A 14,440-nucleotide genomic window follows, 5' to 3' on the forward strand; every position below is an offset into this window, starting at 1 on the left:
GTGGAGGAAGGCACCCTGAGCAGAAAAATCGGGTGCCTCAAGGAGCCGGAAAAGGCCCTCTGCTGACAGCCAACAAGAAAATGGAGCTCAGTCCCGTAATCCCACGGAATGAAATTCAACCAACAACCCCAAAAGCAATGAACAGATGCCCCTGTGACTGTCGCTACGGCAGGCAGCCCGACAGCACCTTGAAGTGGACCTGGCTGGACATCTGGCCTCCTTCCTGGTAGCTTCCCCAGTCTGTGCTGCTTGAAGCTGTTCACGGTCATTTGTATCCGCAGCCACAGAAAGCTAACACTGCACCCTCCATTCTCCAGCCAGATGCTCCGTCAAAGCGAAAATCTTCACTTCGCGCTTCTCCATCCCTTCCCCCCTCCTAAACAAAAGGGAAGGGTGACCTTCGATCATCTGAGTACAGGGACTCTTGCCTCATGCGAGAAGCAGGGTAGGAGAAAAACGATGACTTCTACTTTATAACCGTCTCCACCCTGCCTTCCTTGCCTGGTAATTCTAGAAAAAAGTTAGGTAATTCCAGGGGAAAAGTGCACTTTAATGGTTTTGACACAGACGGCTGAGTCGATGGAGACCACTCTCGCATCTCTGGTCAGACGAACATCAGGGAAGTAGCAACACCTCCTGCCACCAGCGTCAATTGTTTACCAATCTCTAGCAGCTGCGTCTGCTCTGAGAGGCAACCCACGTACCGGTTTCTAACCGTGTTAAGTGATCAAAGGTGCAACTGTGTTCCTTCTGTGCCAGCTGCTGAAAATGGCAGGAACACTTTGATATAATCAACACAATGTCAGAAACGACATTTCTTCATTTGTGTTTGTGAGCCTGTCTGGACTCATTCAGTTCCAGAACATGCATCAAAGGTTGGGTAAATATGACCCAGACTTTGAAGGCTATTTTCCAATCACGTTGTCCAAATCATCTGCGGGATGCAGGAGAGCAGGAACACCTCATGGGCCCACGATGCCAACGCTTCACCTCTTCCGTTCTCTCAGAGGGAGTGCAGCTGGGGTGGGCCTGAGGAACTGGGGGGTGGATTTCAGAAAAAAGCCACTTAGGTAGCCAGGAAATTTTGTCAGTGCTGGCTATTGAAAACCACGCCTTTGTAGGAAAAGCACACGGAATGTCATCTTCCCTTGCGACTGGAAATTCTGCATGACTCGAGCTCATCCCCCAAATTAGGAGCCAAGTCCAAGGACGCGGGGATGAAACAGGGCACTGGACTAGTAGTGACCCTTGAAACAGGCCCAGACATCTGCGATTTTTAAATACCAACTAAACAGGAACTCCAGTGAATATTCTGCAGGATGTGAGGGACGCACAGCTCAGTGATGATTTGGGGATCTGAAGTGTCACTGGCTTTACTATCATTATAGATCTGTAAGTCTCTCTCTATAAAACTGTAGAGAGATGTATAATTATATATATATCTTTATTATTATGTCTATTATTAAAACATGGAATAATGGTAATACTAATTTTTTAACTTATAAAAATAATAAGGGAGTTCTTTGAAAACTGACTTTGCAAAAAACTGAGAAGAGGACTGCCCCACCCCAGCCACTCAGCTGTGTTTCCAAGCTGCAGCCCAGCGCCGGGTTCGGAACTGGCCCCGCTTCTCATCTCTGACGCCGCTTGCCTCATCCTATCCATCAACAACGCCCCGACTCGTTCAAATGCCTGAAAGACGCAACCTCTGAGTTTATTATAAATATATGTGTGTTTGTGTGTGTAGTGGATGTGTGTGGTGTGTAGTATATATGTGTGATCATTTCCTATATATAAAATACTATATGGAAGCTTAGAGTTTGAAAATTATGACATGAATGGGAATTAATAAAAACATGAATCATTACAGCCCTGTAACTCACACCATGCTCACTCTTCATATTTCTGAGAACTGTGACTTTGACGGTTCTCATAAATTGCAAACTCTACACATCTTTACCTGTAAATGGAATGGGGAGAGCCGCACGTCATACAGCCGGCATCCAGCACCCGAGGCAGCCTTCTCACTGACCAAGAACTGAATGGCCTGGCCCACCACGTGACAGACCACCACCTGGAGGAGGCACAGGTAAGGGAGAAAACTGTATCCAACAGAAAAGACAGCTCGTACATGGCTCTTTTTTTTTTTTTTTTTTTTTTCTGAGACAGGGTCTTGCTTTGTCACCTAGGCTGGAATGCATTGGCATGACCTCAGCTCACTGCAACCTCTGTTTCCCCAGCCCAGGTGATCCTCCCACCTCAATCTCCTGAGTACCTGGGACTACAGGTGTATGCCCCCACACCCATCTAATTTTTGTATTTTTTTTGTAAAGATGGGGTCTACCTATATTGCCCAGGCTGGTTTCAAACTCAAGCAATCTTCCCGCCTTGGCCTTCCAAAGTGCTGGGATTGCAGGCATGAACCACTGCACTCAGCTGCCATAGGCAATTTTTTTTTTTTTTTGAGACAGAGTCTCACTCTGTCATCCAGGCTGGAGTAGTGCAATGGAGCGATCTCAGCTTGCTGCAACCTCCACCTCCCTGGTTCAACCAATTCTCCCACCTCAGCCTCCCAAGTAGCTGGAATTATAGGTGTGCGCCACCACATCCAGCTAATTTTTGTATTTTCAGTAGCGACGAGGTTTCACCATGTTGGCCAGGCTGGTCTCAAACTCCTGACCTCAGGTGATCCACCTGCTTCAGCCTCCCAAAGTGCTGGGATTATAGGTGTGAGCCTCCACACCCGGTCTAGGCATCTTTATATCAAAATAATCTGGACTTTATACGTTAGCAAGGATACAAATTTAGAGTTGCAAAGTTGGATAAATATTCAGATATTCAGATTCACATCTTTTCTATAATGTAGTAGTTTGATAACTAGAAACAATACTTCAGATCTTTGGTTCCTGATGAATTTCTTAGGAGCTAAACTCTGTCTTGCCCAAATCTAGTTATTTGGTGCTTTCCACATATAACAAAGTCTTTTTCTTTGAATATCATCTTGTTCTATTTCTCCACAATAGCTGATTTTTAATTCCCCAAATGTTTCCATATCCATATAGAGTCAAAGCCATTAGCCATCTTCTTTTGCTAAAAATGAATATTAAAAAGAAAGTAAGTTATAGATGTTAGAAGTAAAAGAAGTTTTCTTAAATTACCCAGAACACAAGGGATTGCTTCCACTTAAATAATTTTGACAGTATCATGGTTTTCAAAAAGGTGGGAGTAATTCGAAAAACAAAGTATCAGGCCAGGTGCGGTGGCTCACGCCTGTAATCCTAGCACTTTAGGAGGCCAGGGTGGGCGGATCACCTGAGACCAGCCTGACCAACATGGAGAAACCCCATCTCCACTAAAAATACAAAATTAGCTGGGTAGGGTGGTGCATGCCTGTAATCCTAGCTACTCTGGAGGCTGAGGCAGGAGAGTTGCTTGAACTCAGGAGGCAGAGGTTGCAGTGAGCCCAGATCGCACCATTGCACTCCAGCCTGGTCAACAAGAGCGAAACTCCATCTCAAAAAAAAAAAAAAAGTATCAAACAGTTATAAAATTATGCAGCCATACTAAATTATAAAATGAGCTCATTCAAGAACCTGTCAGACAGAGAAAGAAAATGACATCAGGAATAAACCAACCTGTGGTTTCCTGACGTAAATCATACAGTATTAAGAGGAGTGATTTTCACAGCTACTATAGCACAGAGAGAGATGTGCTTTCTGCCACAGATTCCTCTACAGAATCTGATCTAGAACAAGAGGTCAGCAGACCTCCCTGCTCCCCTCTCGGGGGCAGAGGCCAAGCAGACACGTGTGGGATAATTACCAGGCCAGGTGCCAGGTGTGTACCGTCCGGGAGGAGGGCAGGGGAGGCTGGGGGCACGCTGGGCTGGACCATAAGGCAGGCACAGGGGGTTCCGCAGGTGAGCAGTGTTTGGCCGAAAAGCAAAGCTATCAGGAGGCTGAGGGTAAGTCAGACTGACCCCCTCATTCCCAAAAGAACCACTGACCCCACTGGAGTCACTGGACAGGAAGAGAAAATTCTTTAATTCTCTGGTGGATTTATCATAATCTAAAATACCACATGGAAAGATTATCAAAATAATTACTCACTCAGGGCCTGCTATTCCCCCAAGTTCAGGGCCAGGACATTCCCCTTTTCCTTTCTCATCTGCTGGCTCCCGGCCCCGGCCAAACCCTGGACCCAGCTCTTCCCACTGCTCGCCCGCCCCATTCTGGAACAAAAGCGGAACCTGGGCCCTGAGGCCCCGGCAGGGGTCAGCATCCAGTGTCTACCACCAAATACCTCAATGCCACAGAGCTAGAAACACAAAGTCCCGCCTTCTCTCAATACTGACAGAAAGTCCTAAATTCTCCTTTCCACCGGTTCTGATAACATTGCGTTCAGAAGACTGATTGACATGGTTAATTGCATATTTCCATCATCTCCAGAGTTCACAAAGGGCCAGAACACAAAATGTTTGTATAAGAAATGTCATCTATTCATGTTAAAAATAAATGATCTATAAACAGTCCTCTTCGGAGAAGCGTATTTTGATGCCAGATGAGTTACACACACCGATGACACGACACTGAGAAAATTCCCTGTCCTTTGTCTCAACAGCCCACGCCTTTTACTGCTTAAAGTCAAAAAACAGAATAAAAAATAAACAAACTGACATTGGCTCTGAGCAGCGCGCTCTTCCTTGGGAGCCTTCTCTACTAAGCTAATCAGAACCCTACCAAGAAAACAGACAGCTCACTTAGTGCCGAAATCCAAGCAATAAAGAATTTCATCTCCCTTTGTACCCAGTTCTGCAGAAAGCTTCCCACCCCCATTCCCTGATACACAGAGAACCACACTTGCTCAAAAGCAAATAAGTAAATAGATCAAAGGACTTTGAAACTTCTAGAACGCAGGACTCCAAGGCTCACGAGTAACCACTCAAGCTGAATCACTAAAGTGGGTTAACACTACTTTCTGCTCTTGGACAGAATGTGCAATGTCTTTTCGTGGTGACACCCTGGTGTGCCTTCCCCAGCCCCAGGGCTTCCCTACCCTCTGAATAAACCTGGAGTGCAGACCAAGCCTTTCTTGGCCTCCCCTCAGAGTTCGGCTAGAAAAATTCTTTAAAGCAACAATCTTGGCCGAGCGTGGTGGCTCATCGTGCCTGTAATCCCAGCGTTTTGGGAGGCTGAGGCAGGAGGACTGCTTGAGTCCAGGAGTTCAAGACTAGCCTGGGCAACACAGCAAGACCCCATCTCTAAAAAATAAAAATAAAAAAAGATACAAAAATTAGTCAGGCACAGTGGTGTGCACCTGTAGTCCCAGCTACTCAGAAAGGTAGGGGCAGAGCATCACCTGAGCCAGGAGTTTGAGGCTGCAGCGAGCCGTGACTGTGCCACTGCACCGCAGAAGAAAGAAACAGTCTGAACCTGCCTCACATTTTCACACGGCCAAACAAAACACTGCTCCTGCTCCACTTGGAGGGCCAACCACCAGGGCCAAATCTGCTTCCAGGGCCAGCCCCTGCCTCTGCCACCCTCACAAATAATGCCCCATTTGCCAAATGGACGGGAACAAAATGGAGAGGAGATTGTAAAAACAAGTAATCTTCTTTTAGCGTATTAAGGTGTTATCCACGATGGGGATTAAATTCTCCCCGCCAGGCCAACAGAGGCAAGGCCTCCACCGGCTCGGGGGGCTCCTGACGTCACAGCAGAAGCCAGGACCACCTGACACAGGTAAACAGCCCCTCCTCACTGGTTAGCCTTCCTCAGTGCCAGATGACAAAGGTTAACATCTACTAAATACCCACGAGTGGGTAGAGACCCTGATCTTTACCCTCGAGTCTCCCTACAAACAGCCAGGGTCATGAGAGCCCCTTCTGAAATTTCCAAGTGAGCTCTTCGGGGAATCCCCCAGTTACACGGAACGGACAGACTGGGCCTCTGAAATGATTCGTACAGGATTTCACAAAGTTAAATAGAAGCGGTATCTAGCATGGGCGGCAGGGACGGTGAACCCCTCTGAGGACAGGAGTGAGAACCCCCAGCCCCAGCGCAGACCCCACCAAGCCCAGGTCTGCATCTGGAGGAGTGAGCTCTCTGGACAACTACCAGCCATCCCCCCACCTGCACTGGTTTTTTTTTTGAGATTTTTTTCCCCAAAACAACCAAAGACTGTTTACATAAAGCATTTCAGAATCAAGCAACGGAAGCGTGAACTCTGCATTCCAAATAAGCACTTTCCTCTCTGTGTACGTGAGTGTTCTTTGGAGGGTGGGCTGTGTGCGGCAAGTCGGGGTCTCCAAGTGGAGGGCCCGAGAGGGGACCTGTGGTTGGCAGGTGAGGGTTTGGGTGGGGGAGCCCCCGGGCAGCAGATGGAAGCGTCACGGGAGGGGAAAGCAGGCTGCACAGGGCAGAGCGGGAGGCCTTCATTCACCTCCTCTGTGCTCCCTGGAGCCCCAGCACCTCGACCTCAGGCAGTCACATACCTATGCAAATAGTGCTTATCTGGAAACTATTCCTCTGTTTAGACTTGGAGCCAAATATTCCAGGCACAGCTACTCCAAGTGTCGCTATTGTTCACCAACAAGAGAGCCCCTGAGTCTTCAGATCTCACTGTGCCCTTTCACTTCCCTTTTCAATTAAGCTGCTTCTACAGCTGCCTGGCTCCTTCTTCTCTTAGAAAGCTCCAGAGAGCTGGAAATCATGTAATTACTTCTGTCTCCAAAGAAACTAGCAATGCGACGGAATGTATCCAAAAGGTTTACGTAACTGAGTATTTCTCACTTTCATCACACTACAACACCCTGAGGAAAGACCCTTCACAAATCACCTGGATTTCCCAATCAGACGCCTCTCCCCACTCTGCAATGCAGTCTCGCCTCTGTAAGTATTCTTCAAGACAGCATGAATTGGATATAAAATACTATTTCTATTCCAGAACTGCAACTCAATTTAGAAAGTAAAATCCATTAGAGCTAAAGATTATCGAAACATCTACAACATTTCATCCTATTTTCCCACTAATGCAAAACGAACAGCTAAAGACGTATTTTTATTTATTTACTTTTGAGATGGAATTTCATTCTGTCCCCTAAGCTAAGTGCAGTGGTGCGATCTCGGCTCACTGCAACCTCCGCCTCCCAGGTTCAAGCCATTCTCCTGCCTCAGCCTCTCTTGAGTAGCTGGGATTACAGGTGTATGCCACCACGCCTGGCTAATTTTTGTATTTTTAGTAGAGACAGGGTTTCACCATGTTGGCCAGGTTGGTCTCAAACTGCTGACTTCAGGTGATCCACCCACCTCAGCCTCCCACAGTGCTGGGATTACAGGCGTGAGCCACCGTGCCTGGCTTAAGGATGTATTTTTATGAGAAATTCTCACAGGGGACTGAGATGAAAAACGTTGGAAACAAGATGGTGGCCAACCCCAAGGGCTGCTGTTTTATCTTCTGGGGGAGCCTCGACCCCATGGGGCTCCTGCTCCAGCCTGACTCCAACCCCACCCCCAGCAACACTCTCCCTCCCTTTTCTTGTCAGATACTTTAAAGTAAACAAGGCAGCCTTTCAGTCATATTGCACAGCACGGTTTAACGTGGGCATTCCACAGCTTCAAGATCTGCTTGTGAACGTGTTCTCTTTCATCAGGTTTATACTAAAAGACCTAAACAAGACACTTCCTTTAACATGAAGGGCAGAAGGGAAGTGGGTCTTCTCCTCGCTGGCAGCCAGTGCTTCCTGACGGGCCAGGCCACTCGGCCACACCGGCCTCCTATGCCCCATGCTCTACATTCTGACCGAGCAACACAACCCCAGTGCCACCACGGCCTCACTCTGTCTCCTCCAGGCTGGAGTCAGGCTGCACCTGCAGGCTGACTCAGCCCAGAATTCCACACACCATCATCCAGATGAACAGGTGGCGTCATGGGAGTCCCATTCAGGGGCGGCACCTGCCCTGGATCTCAGAGGGCGGGGTCTCCGATGAGGAACCGCCACCACCCACCCTAGGAAAGACCCTCATTCAAAACAATTTCACAACCTCTTAGCATTTTAGCATAAATTCCAGGTTAATGAAATATCTGGAATTTCAAGTCACGCAAAGGGAAAAAAAAAAAAAAGCCAACTGAGCTGAGCTTCCTGTCTGCAGCTAGCTGGAGTGACAAAGGTGGACAAGTTATCTTTTTAATTTTGTTTTCCTTTATTCCCCACTGCATTCCCAGAGGAAGGTGGACAATTTTAAACCATGGTGCCTTCACGAAACAAGCAGCCCCCTGAGTTACAGACAGAGCAGGGGACCACCTCCCCGCTTACCCGACCCCGAAGCTCTCAGGGCATATTTCAGCATCAGGTAGAACACACCTGCACACGACACACCACACACACCCAGTGCGAGCTGTGGGTTCCCCTCCGGAGGCTGTGGAATAAGGTTCTGGGGGAAATTCCACACGATCATCCAGTTCCGTCTGGAGCTGCGGTTTCACAGACGCAAAGGGTGACACTGTTGTCCGGTTCTCCTTTCCCTATCTTTCCCTATCTTTCTTGCCTTTCCCTATCTTTCTTGCCTTTTTTACGGTGAGGGTGTGGTGGGGGCAGGAGCTTTAGTGAATAATAAAAGTGAAATTATCACATCTGTAATCCCAGTACTTTGGGAGGCCAAGGCAAGAGGATCACTTGAGTCCAGGAGTTCAAGACCAGCCTGGGCAATACAGTGAGATCCTGCCTCTATAAAAAATTTAAAAAGTAAAAAAAAAAAAAAAGTAATAAAAATGCAAAACATAACACTAACAGCATGGTTTATTTTGTGCAGTGGCCGGAGCTAGATTCTGGAGGCCAAATGAGGTTCACTCCAGCCTCGTTGTGGCGGCTAGCAGAGTCCAATCAACAAGAGCAGGTCTGATACGTTTATATATATATATTTATTTATACTTACATAAATATATTTATATATAAATAAAATTTTTATTTATAATATTTATTATTTCTTTATTTCCAAAGCTTATAAATTATCTTTCCAAAGGGCAAGAACAGGCTTCGGCCTTAAGGGTGCCACTTTGCTTCTGAAGCAGAAAGCAGGCACTTTCAAAAGGGGGCTTGGCACAAATGTCACGAAAGGCGGGACACGAGCAGGTGAGGGTTCACATAACTTGCTCTGGTGCCTTGATCTACTGGATGGTCCAAGCCGGTGGCCACTGGTGCCTTAGTGGGCAGAACTAGGTTGTAACAGCCAAAACTCTTCCAGTGGGGGAGAGTTCCATCAGGGTACACTTCGCGTTGGAAATCGACTGTCATATCTCTCCAGGCAGCCTCCTCGTGGGTGAGGGTTTCGCTCTGGAGCTCCTGAGCACAGGGTTAGATGAACTGGCCCTGTAGGCCATAGGTAAAAGGCTGTAATTACATTCTAAAGGGCTAAGAAAAAAGTGAGGAACGGGGAAGTGGAGAAAAGAGAAAAACAATAATAAAAAACAATAACTCTTTCTCTTTTGTTCGAAAATAAGGGTGTCTGGTTACAGTATTTCCTAAAAGAAATGCAACTCTTTTTCGGTGAGCGACTGTCACAGCACAATTCCTAAGCCCTGATTCCCATTAATCTTGTCACTGATGTGTGGACCTCAGATCCCCAGGGAAGTGGGCATGAAAAGCTTCTGAACCCCCACGTGCCAGGGAAGGGTGGTGGCTGCCCCTGCAGGGGAAGGGCTGGCTCAGGTGGCTTGAGATATGGAAATAAAAATCTCCTTCTTCTGCGTCAAACATTCTGGAGCAAACCTCTCCCAAGACATGAGGAAAGAGAATGTAGGTAGAAACCTGTCGCTCTTGTGTAAGAATGTAATTAATGTCTAGGAGAAAGAAATGCACTCGGTGCACATCGAGACAGAAGAGAATGCAGAGAGAACCCCTGGAGAAAGGTTTAAAGGCCACGCTTTGCTGCCTACAAGCCAGCCCTGGCTGGAGCCTGCTCACAGGGCTGTGGGCGGGAGCTTCTTCCACACCTGGTCTGAGCAGATGCCCTGCAAGGCCAGCACCAGGAGAATTCCCTTAGGAAAACGCCACAGCCCTGCAGGGCTCGCTGCCTGCGACACATGCGTGCTTGACCTTTCTTCCTAGTTCCTGGCACAAAGCTCTTAAAACCCTTGGAATCTCCCGAGATGTAAGAGTGGCTTTTGAGAAGAATGTCTTTTGTTGTTATTTTTTGAGACAAGATTTCACTTTATCACCAGGCTGGAATACAGGAGCACGATCTCTTGGCTCACTGCAACCTCCGCCTCCCACTTTCAAGCAATTCTCCTGCCTCAGCCTCCCGCGTAGCTGGGACCACAGGCGTGTGCCACCACGCCCCGGATAATTTTTGTATTTTTAGTAGAGACGGGGTTTCACCATGTTGGCCAGGATGGTCTCCATCTCTGGCCCTCAGGTGATCCGCCCGCTTTGGCCTCCCAGAGTGCTGGGATTACAGGCTTGGGCCACCGTGTTTGGCTAAGAGTGTCTTTTATATGCTAACAAGAAGTGTGGGTAGGGAACCTAGATAGCCCCAGGATGGCAGCTGGTCACCTGAGAGACTTGCAGCCCCACCTCCAGCACCCCACCACCCCACCTCCAGGGAGGGCAGAGGGGCTGGGGCTTGAGTTCAATCACCTATGGCCGATGAGGTAATCAATCATGCCTAGGTGATGAAGCTTCCATAAAAACCCTGAAATGACACGGTTGGGGGAGCTTCCAAGGTGGTGAACACAGCTAGGTGCCAGGAGGGTGGCTCGCCCAGGCAGGACATGAGGCTCCCGGAGTCCCAGCTCTCCCCATCCACCTGCCAAAGCATGCCTTCGACACAGCCGGTCCTGAGTCATATCCTCATAATAAACTAGTAATCGTAAGTAAACTGTTTTCCTGAGTTCTGTGCTGTGAGCCACTCTAGTAAGGCATGTGAACCTCAGGGGGGTGGGTTGGGGGAAATCTCTGATCTACAGACGATCAGAAGAACAGGGCACAAGCTTACACCTGGTGTCTGAAGTGGGGGCAGTCTGGTGGGACCCAGCCCTGGGCCTGCCCTGGTTTCCCAAAGTGCTGGGATTACAGGTGTGAGCACCTGCGCCCGGAATGGGGGAACACGAACTGTAGGACACCCAGTTGGCACCGCAGAGTTGAAGAACTGATAGTTGGTGTGAGAAACAACCCCACGCATTTGGTGTCTAAAGTGTTGTGAGTAAACAGCTGGGACTGCTCCTCGCCTGAGCCATGGCTGGGCCGGGTGTGGATCTGCACTTATCTATCGGTCCTGTGGGATGACTCAAGCCGCTCCCGGCTCTGGAAGACTGCACTCTGTGTAGACGATGCAGAGAGGGTTTTGCAGATGAATCGGAAATTTGCAAAGGTGATGACTTGGACACACGGGGGCCTTCAGGGGCGGCACAAGGAAGTCCAAGAAAAGGGCCTCCAGTGGGCAAGGCAGCCGGTTCCACTGTGAGAGGAACCCACGAGGAGACTCCAGATGGAACACAAGTCCAGCGTTTGTCGACGGAGAGGAGGTGGGAGTTCAGGCCAGCCAGTCCTCAGCCTCATCCCGATGATCAGAGATGGCATTATGTAACAGACATGCTGGGTTCCGGCGGCCTGTCCCTGTCTTGGCTCAAATGCCAACCACATGTCCCTTGTCAAGGCTGAGTTAGAAAGATGAGAAAGATGCAACCTGACCTCATAGCATGAGCTTTGAAAGGGAGGGGCAGTGCCCTGGGATGATAAGTTCACATTTCTTTTAGATCTCTTATTTGTCACAGGTCCTCAAGTTCTGTTACTGTTTTTTTTTTTTCCCTTCTCAAGAATTATGCCCAGCTGAGTGAACACAAGGCGGTGCTGACATGGAATTCGGTGTAAATTTGGAGACCATGGGGGTGTGTGGCTTAGATACCAAAGAAGAAGAACACCACTGTGAACCTGCTGCCCGGCACGGCAGCTCTAGAGCGGAACTTACAGAGCGCTACGCACGAAAAGAGGCCTCGGCGTCTGATCCTCTTGATTTAACACATGAAGCTTAAGCAATGTCCCATCCTGGACATTTTACAAGAGATTTAAAAAGGTCAGTACCGAATCCGAGCACCCGAGGGTGTTCCACTCCCAGCTGACCCCCGCCAGGAGCCCAGACAGAGACCAACAAGACTTCCTCCGTGTGGGTGTGCACAGCACCCAGGCTGAGCAGAGCGACTGTGACGCTCAGAAGACCACCAGGCCTGCTCTTGCCACACACACAGCCCCGTGAAACGGAGGGGAGGGGACCCGTCTACCCGACTGGCAGGCTACTCTACCGCAAAGGACAGCACGAGCCACAGCCGTGACAAGGCAGTGGCAACGGCTCCTTTCCTCATTTGGCCACAAAAACATAAAAGTCAAGAACGATGCGGAAAATTGTTGTGAAACAAAGCAAGAGCCCATGTGTGCGCTTTTCATCTGGCAGGAAAAAGCTTCCAGGAACGCTGTTAACAGCAGCCCCATCCCGGCGGGCGGCGGCAGGAGGTAGACGTTAAATAAAAAAGTTAGGACATTTTTATTTTTAACTTTTTAGTGAGCATGAACTATTTCTGTAATTGTATCAAAACAAATGCAATTTAATCATCCATTTTCACCTGGTGAGGTGGCTCACACCTGTAACACCAGCACTTTGGAGGGCAGAGGACAACGGACTGCTTGAACCCAGGAGTTCAAGACCCACCTGGGCTACAAGGTGAGACCCCATCTCTTCAGAAAAAAATTTAAAAAACTAGCCGGACACGGCGGTGCATGTCTGTAATCTCAGCTACTCGGAAGGCTGACCGCTGAGCCCAGGAGGTCGAGGCTGCTATGAGCAGTACCTGTGTACACTCCAGCCCGGGTGACAGAGTGAGACCGTGTCTCAAAAAATAAAAAATAGTCCACTTCCTAAAAAGCTGCTTTTCTGACAATATGTATCAAGATCCTTAAAAATGTGCATACCCTTTCTCAAGTACCTGTACTCTTCCACTTCCAGGAACAGCAAGGAAATAAACACACGAGCAGAAATTACAACAGAGGCAGGCGGAAATACGGAGCCCGGCGTAGGCTTGGCATCGTCCCGTGCGCTGTACCTGCGGTAACTCATTCCATCCTCACAGCCTGTCTGGGGGTGGGTATGATCCTCTGCCTTTATAGATGAGAAGCCAAGCCACACAGAGAAGGTGAAAGGATGGAGCCCAAGGAGCCCTGCTCCTAAAGGACAACATGGCCACTGCTTAACAGCCTCCACTTTTTTTTTTTTTTTTTTTTTTGGGGGTGGAGTCTCACTCTGTCACCCAGGCTGGAGTGCAATGGAGCGATCTTGGCTCACTGAAATCTCCACCTCCCAGATTTCAGCAATTCTCCCGCCTCAACCTCCTGAGTAGCTGGGATTACAGGTGGGCGCCACCACGCCCAGTTCATTTTTGTATTTTTAGTAGAGATGGGGTTTTGCCATGTTGGCCAGGCTGGTCCCAAACTCCTGACCTTGTGATCTGCTTGCTCTGGCCTACCAAAGTGCTGGGATTACAGGTGTGAGCCACAGTGTCCAGCCAGCCTTGACCGTTACACGTTCATTCATTAGAATTTTTGAGGAATTTCAGTAACTTGGGAAAGAATATAAATGCAATACAGTGTAAACTGCAGCAAAAAATCAACGCGGAAGAAAAAGACTGGCAGTGCACGTGAGCAGAGCTAGCCACCAGTTCACACAACACCCTGTGTTTCTATTAAATATTATTCTGTGTTTTTCAAGTTTTCAACAATGAACTTGTCTTGATTTTATGATAAGAGCAGAATTTCTATGTTTGAGACAGAATGGACCCATGGCAGCCTGAGGTCTGAACTTGCCAAAGCCTGTGAGTATCTGCAAACTGCAGCATGCCCATCTGTGCTTGCTGAAGCCTGACCTCCCCAGCTATGAGTCCTGACGCCGAGGGCTGGGCGCAGTGGCTCACACCTGTAACCCCAGCGCTTTGGGAGGCCAAGGCAAGTGGATCATGAGGTCAGGGGTTTGAGACCAGTCTGGCCAACATGGTGAAAGCTTGTCTCTACTAAAAATACAAAAATTATTTGGGTGTGATGGTGTTGTGCCTGTAATCCCAGCTACTCAGGAGGCTGAGGTAGGAGAACTGCTTGAACCCAGGAGGTGGAGGTTGCAGTGAGCAGAGATCGTGCCACTCCAGCCTGGGTGACAGAGCAAGACTCCGTCTCAAAAAAAAAAGAAAAAAAAAAGTCCTGACACCTTGAATGGTGTTGGGAAAACTGGCTATCCACATCTAGAAGAATGAAATTAAACCCTTATCTCGCACATACAGAAAAATCAACTGAAAATGGATGAAAAACTTAAATGTGAGACCAGAAACCATAAAACTACTAGAGAAAAACATAAGAAAAGCTTTAAGATATTGGATTGGGCATTGATTTTTTTTATATGATAGCCAA

At 48.3% G+C, this 14,440-nt stretch overlaps 1 protein-coding gene across 1 annotated transcript in view; it reads right to left on the reverse strand.

The window, feature by feature from the left end:
* The window catches only part of C2CD2 (C2 calcium dependent domain containing 2), a 65,627-nt gene that overhangs the window by 35,772 nt on the left and 15,415 nt on the right, over positions 1-14,440 (reverse strand). The window contains exon 3 of the mRNA XM_021669440.2: positions 1,961-2,074. Within this exon, the coding sequence (XP_021525115.2) occupies positions 1,961-2,074 (114 nt within the window). The remainder of the gene's footprint in view (positions 1-1,960; positions 2,075-14,440) is intronic.

This window comes from Aotus nancymaae, unplaced genomic scaffold (assembly GCF_030222135.1).
Source record: "Aotus nancymaae isolate 86718 unplaced genomic scaffold, 86718_ANA_hifiasm-v0.15.2.pri h1tg000022l_1, whole genome shotgun sequence".
Classification (NCBI taxonomy): Eukaryota; Metazoa; Chordata; class Mammalia; order Primates; family Aotidae; genus Aotus; species Aotus nancymaae.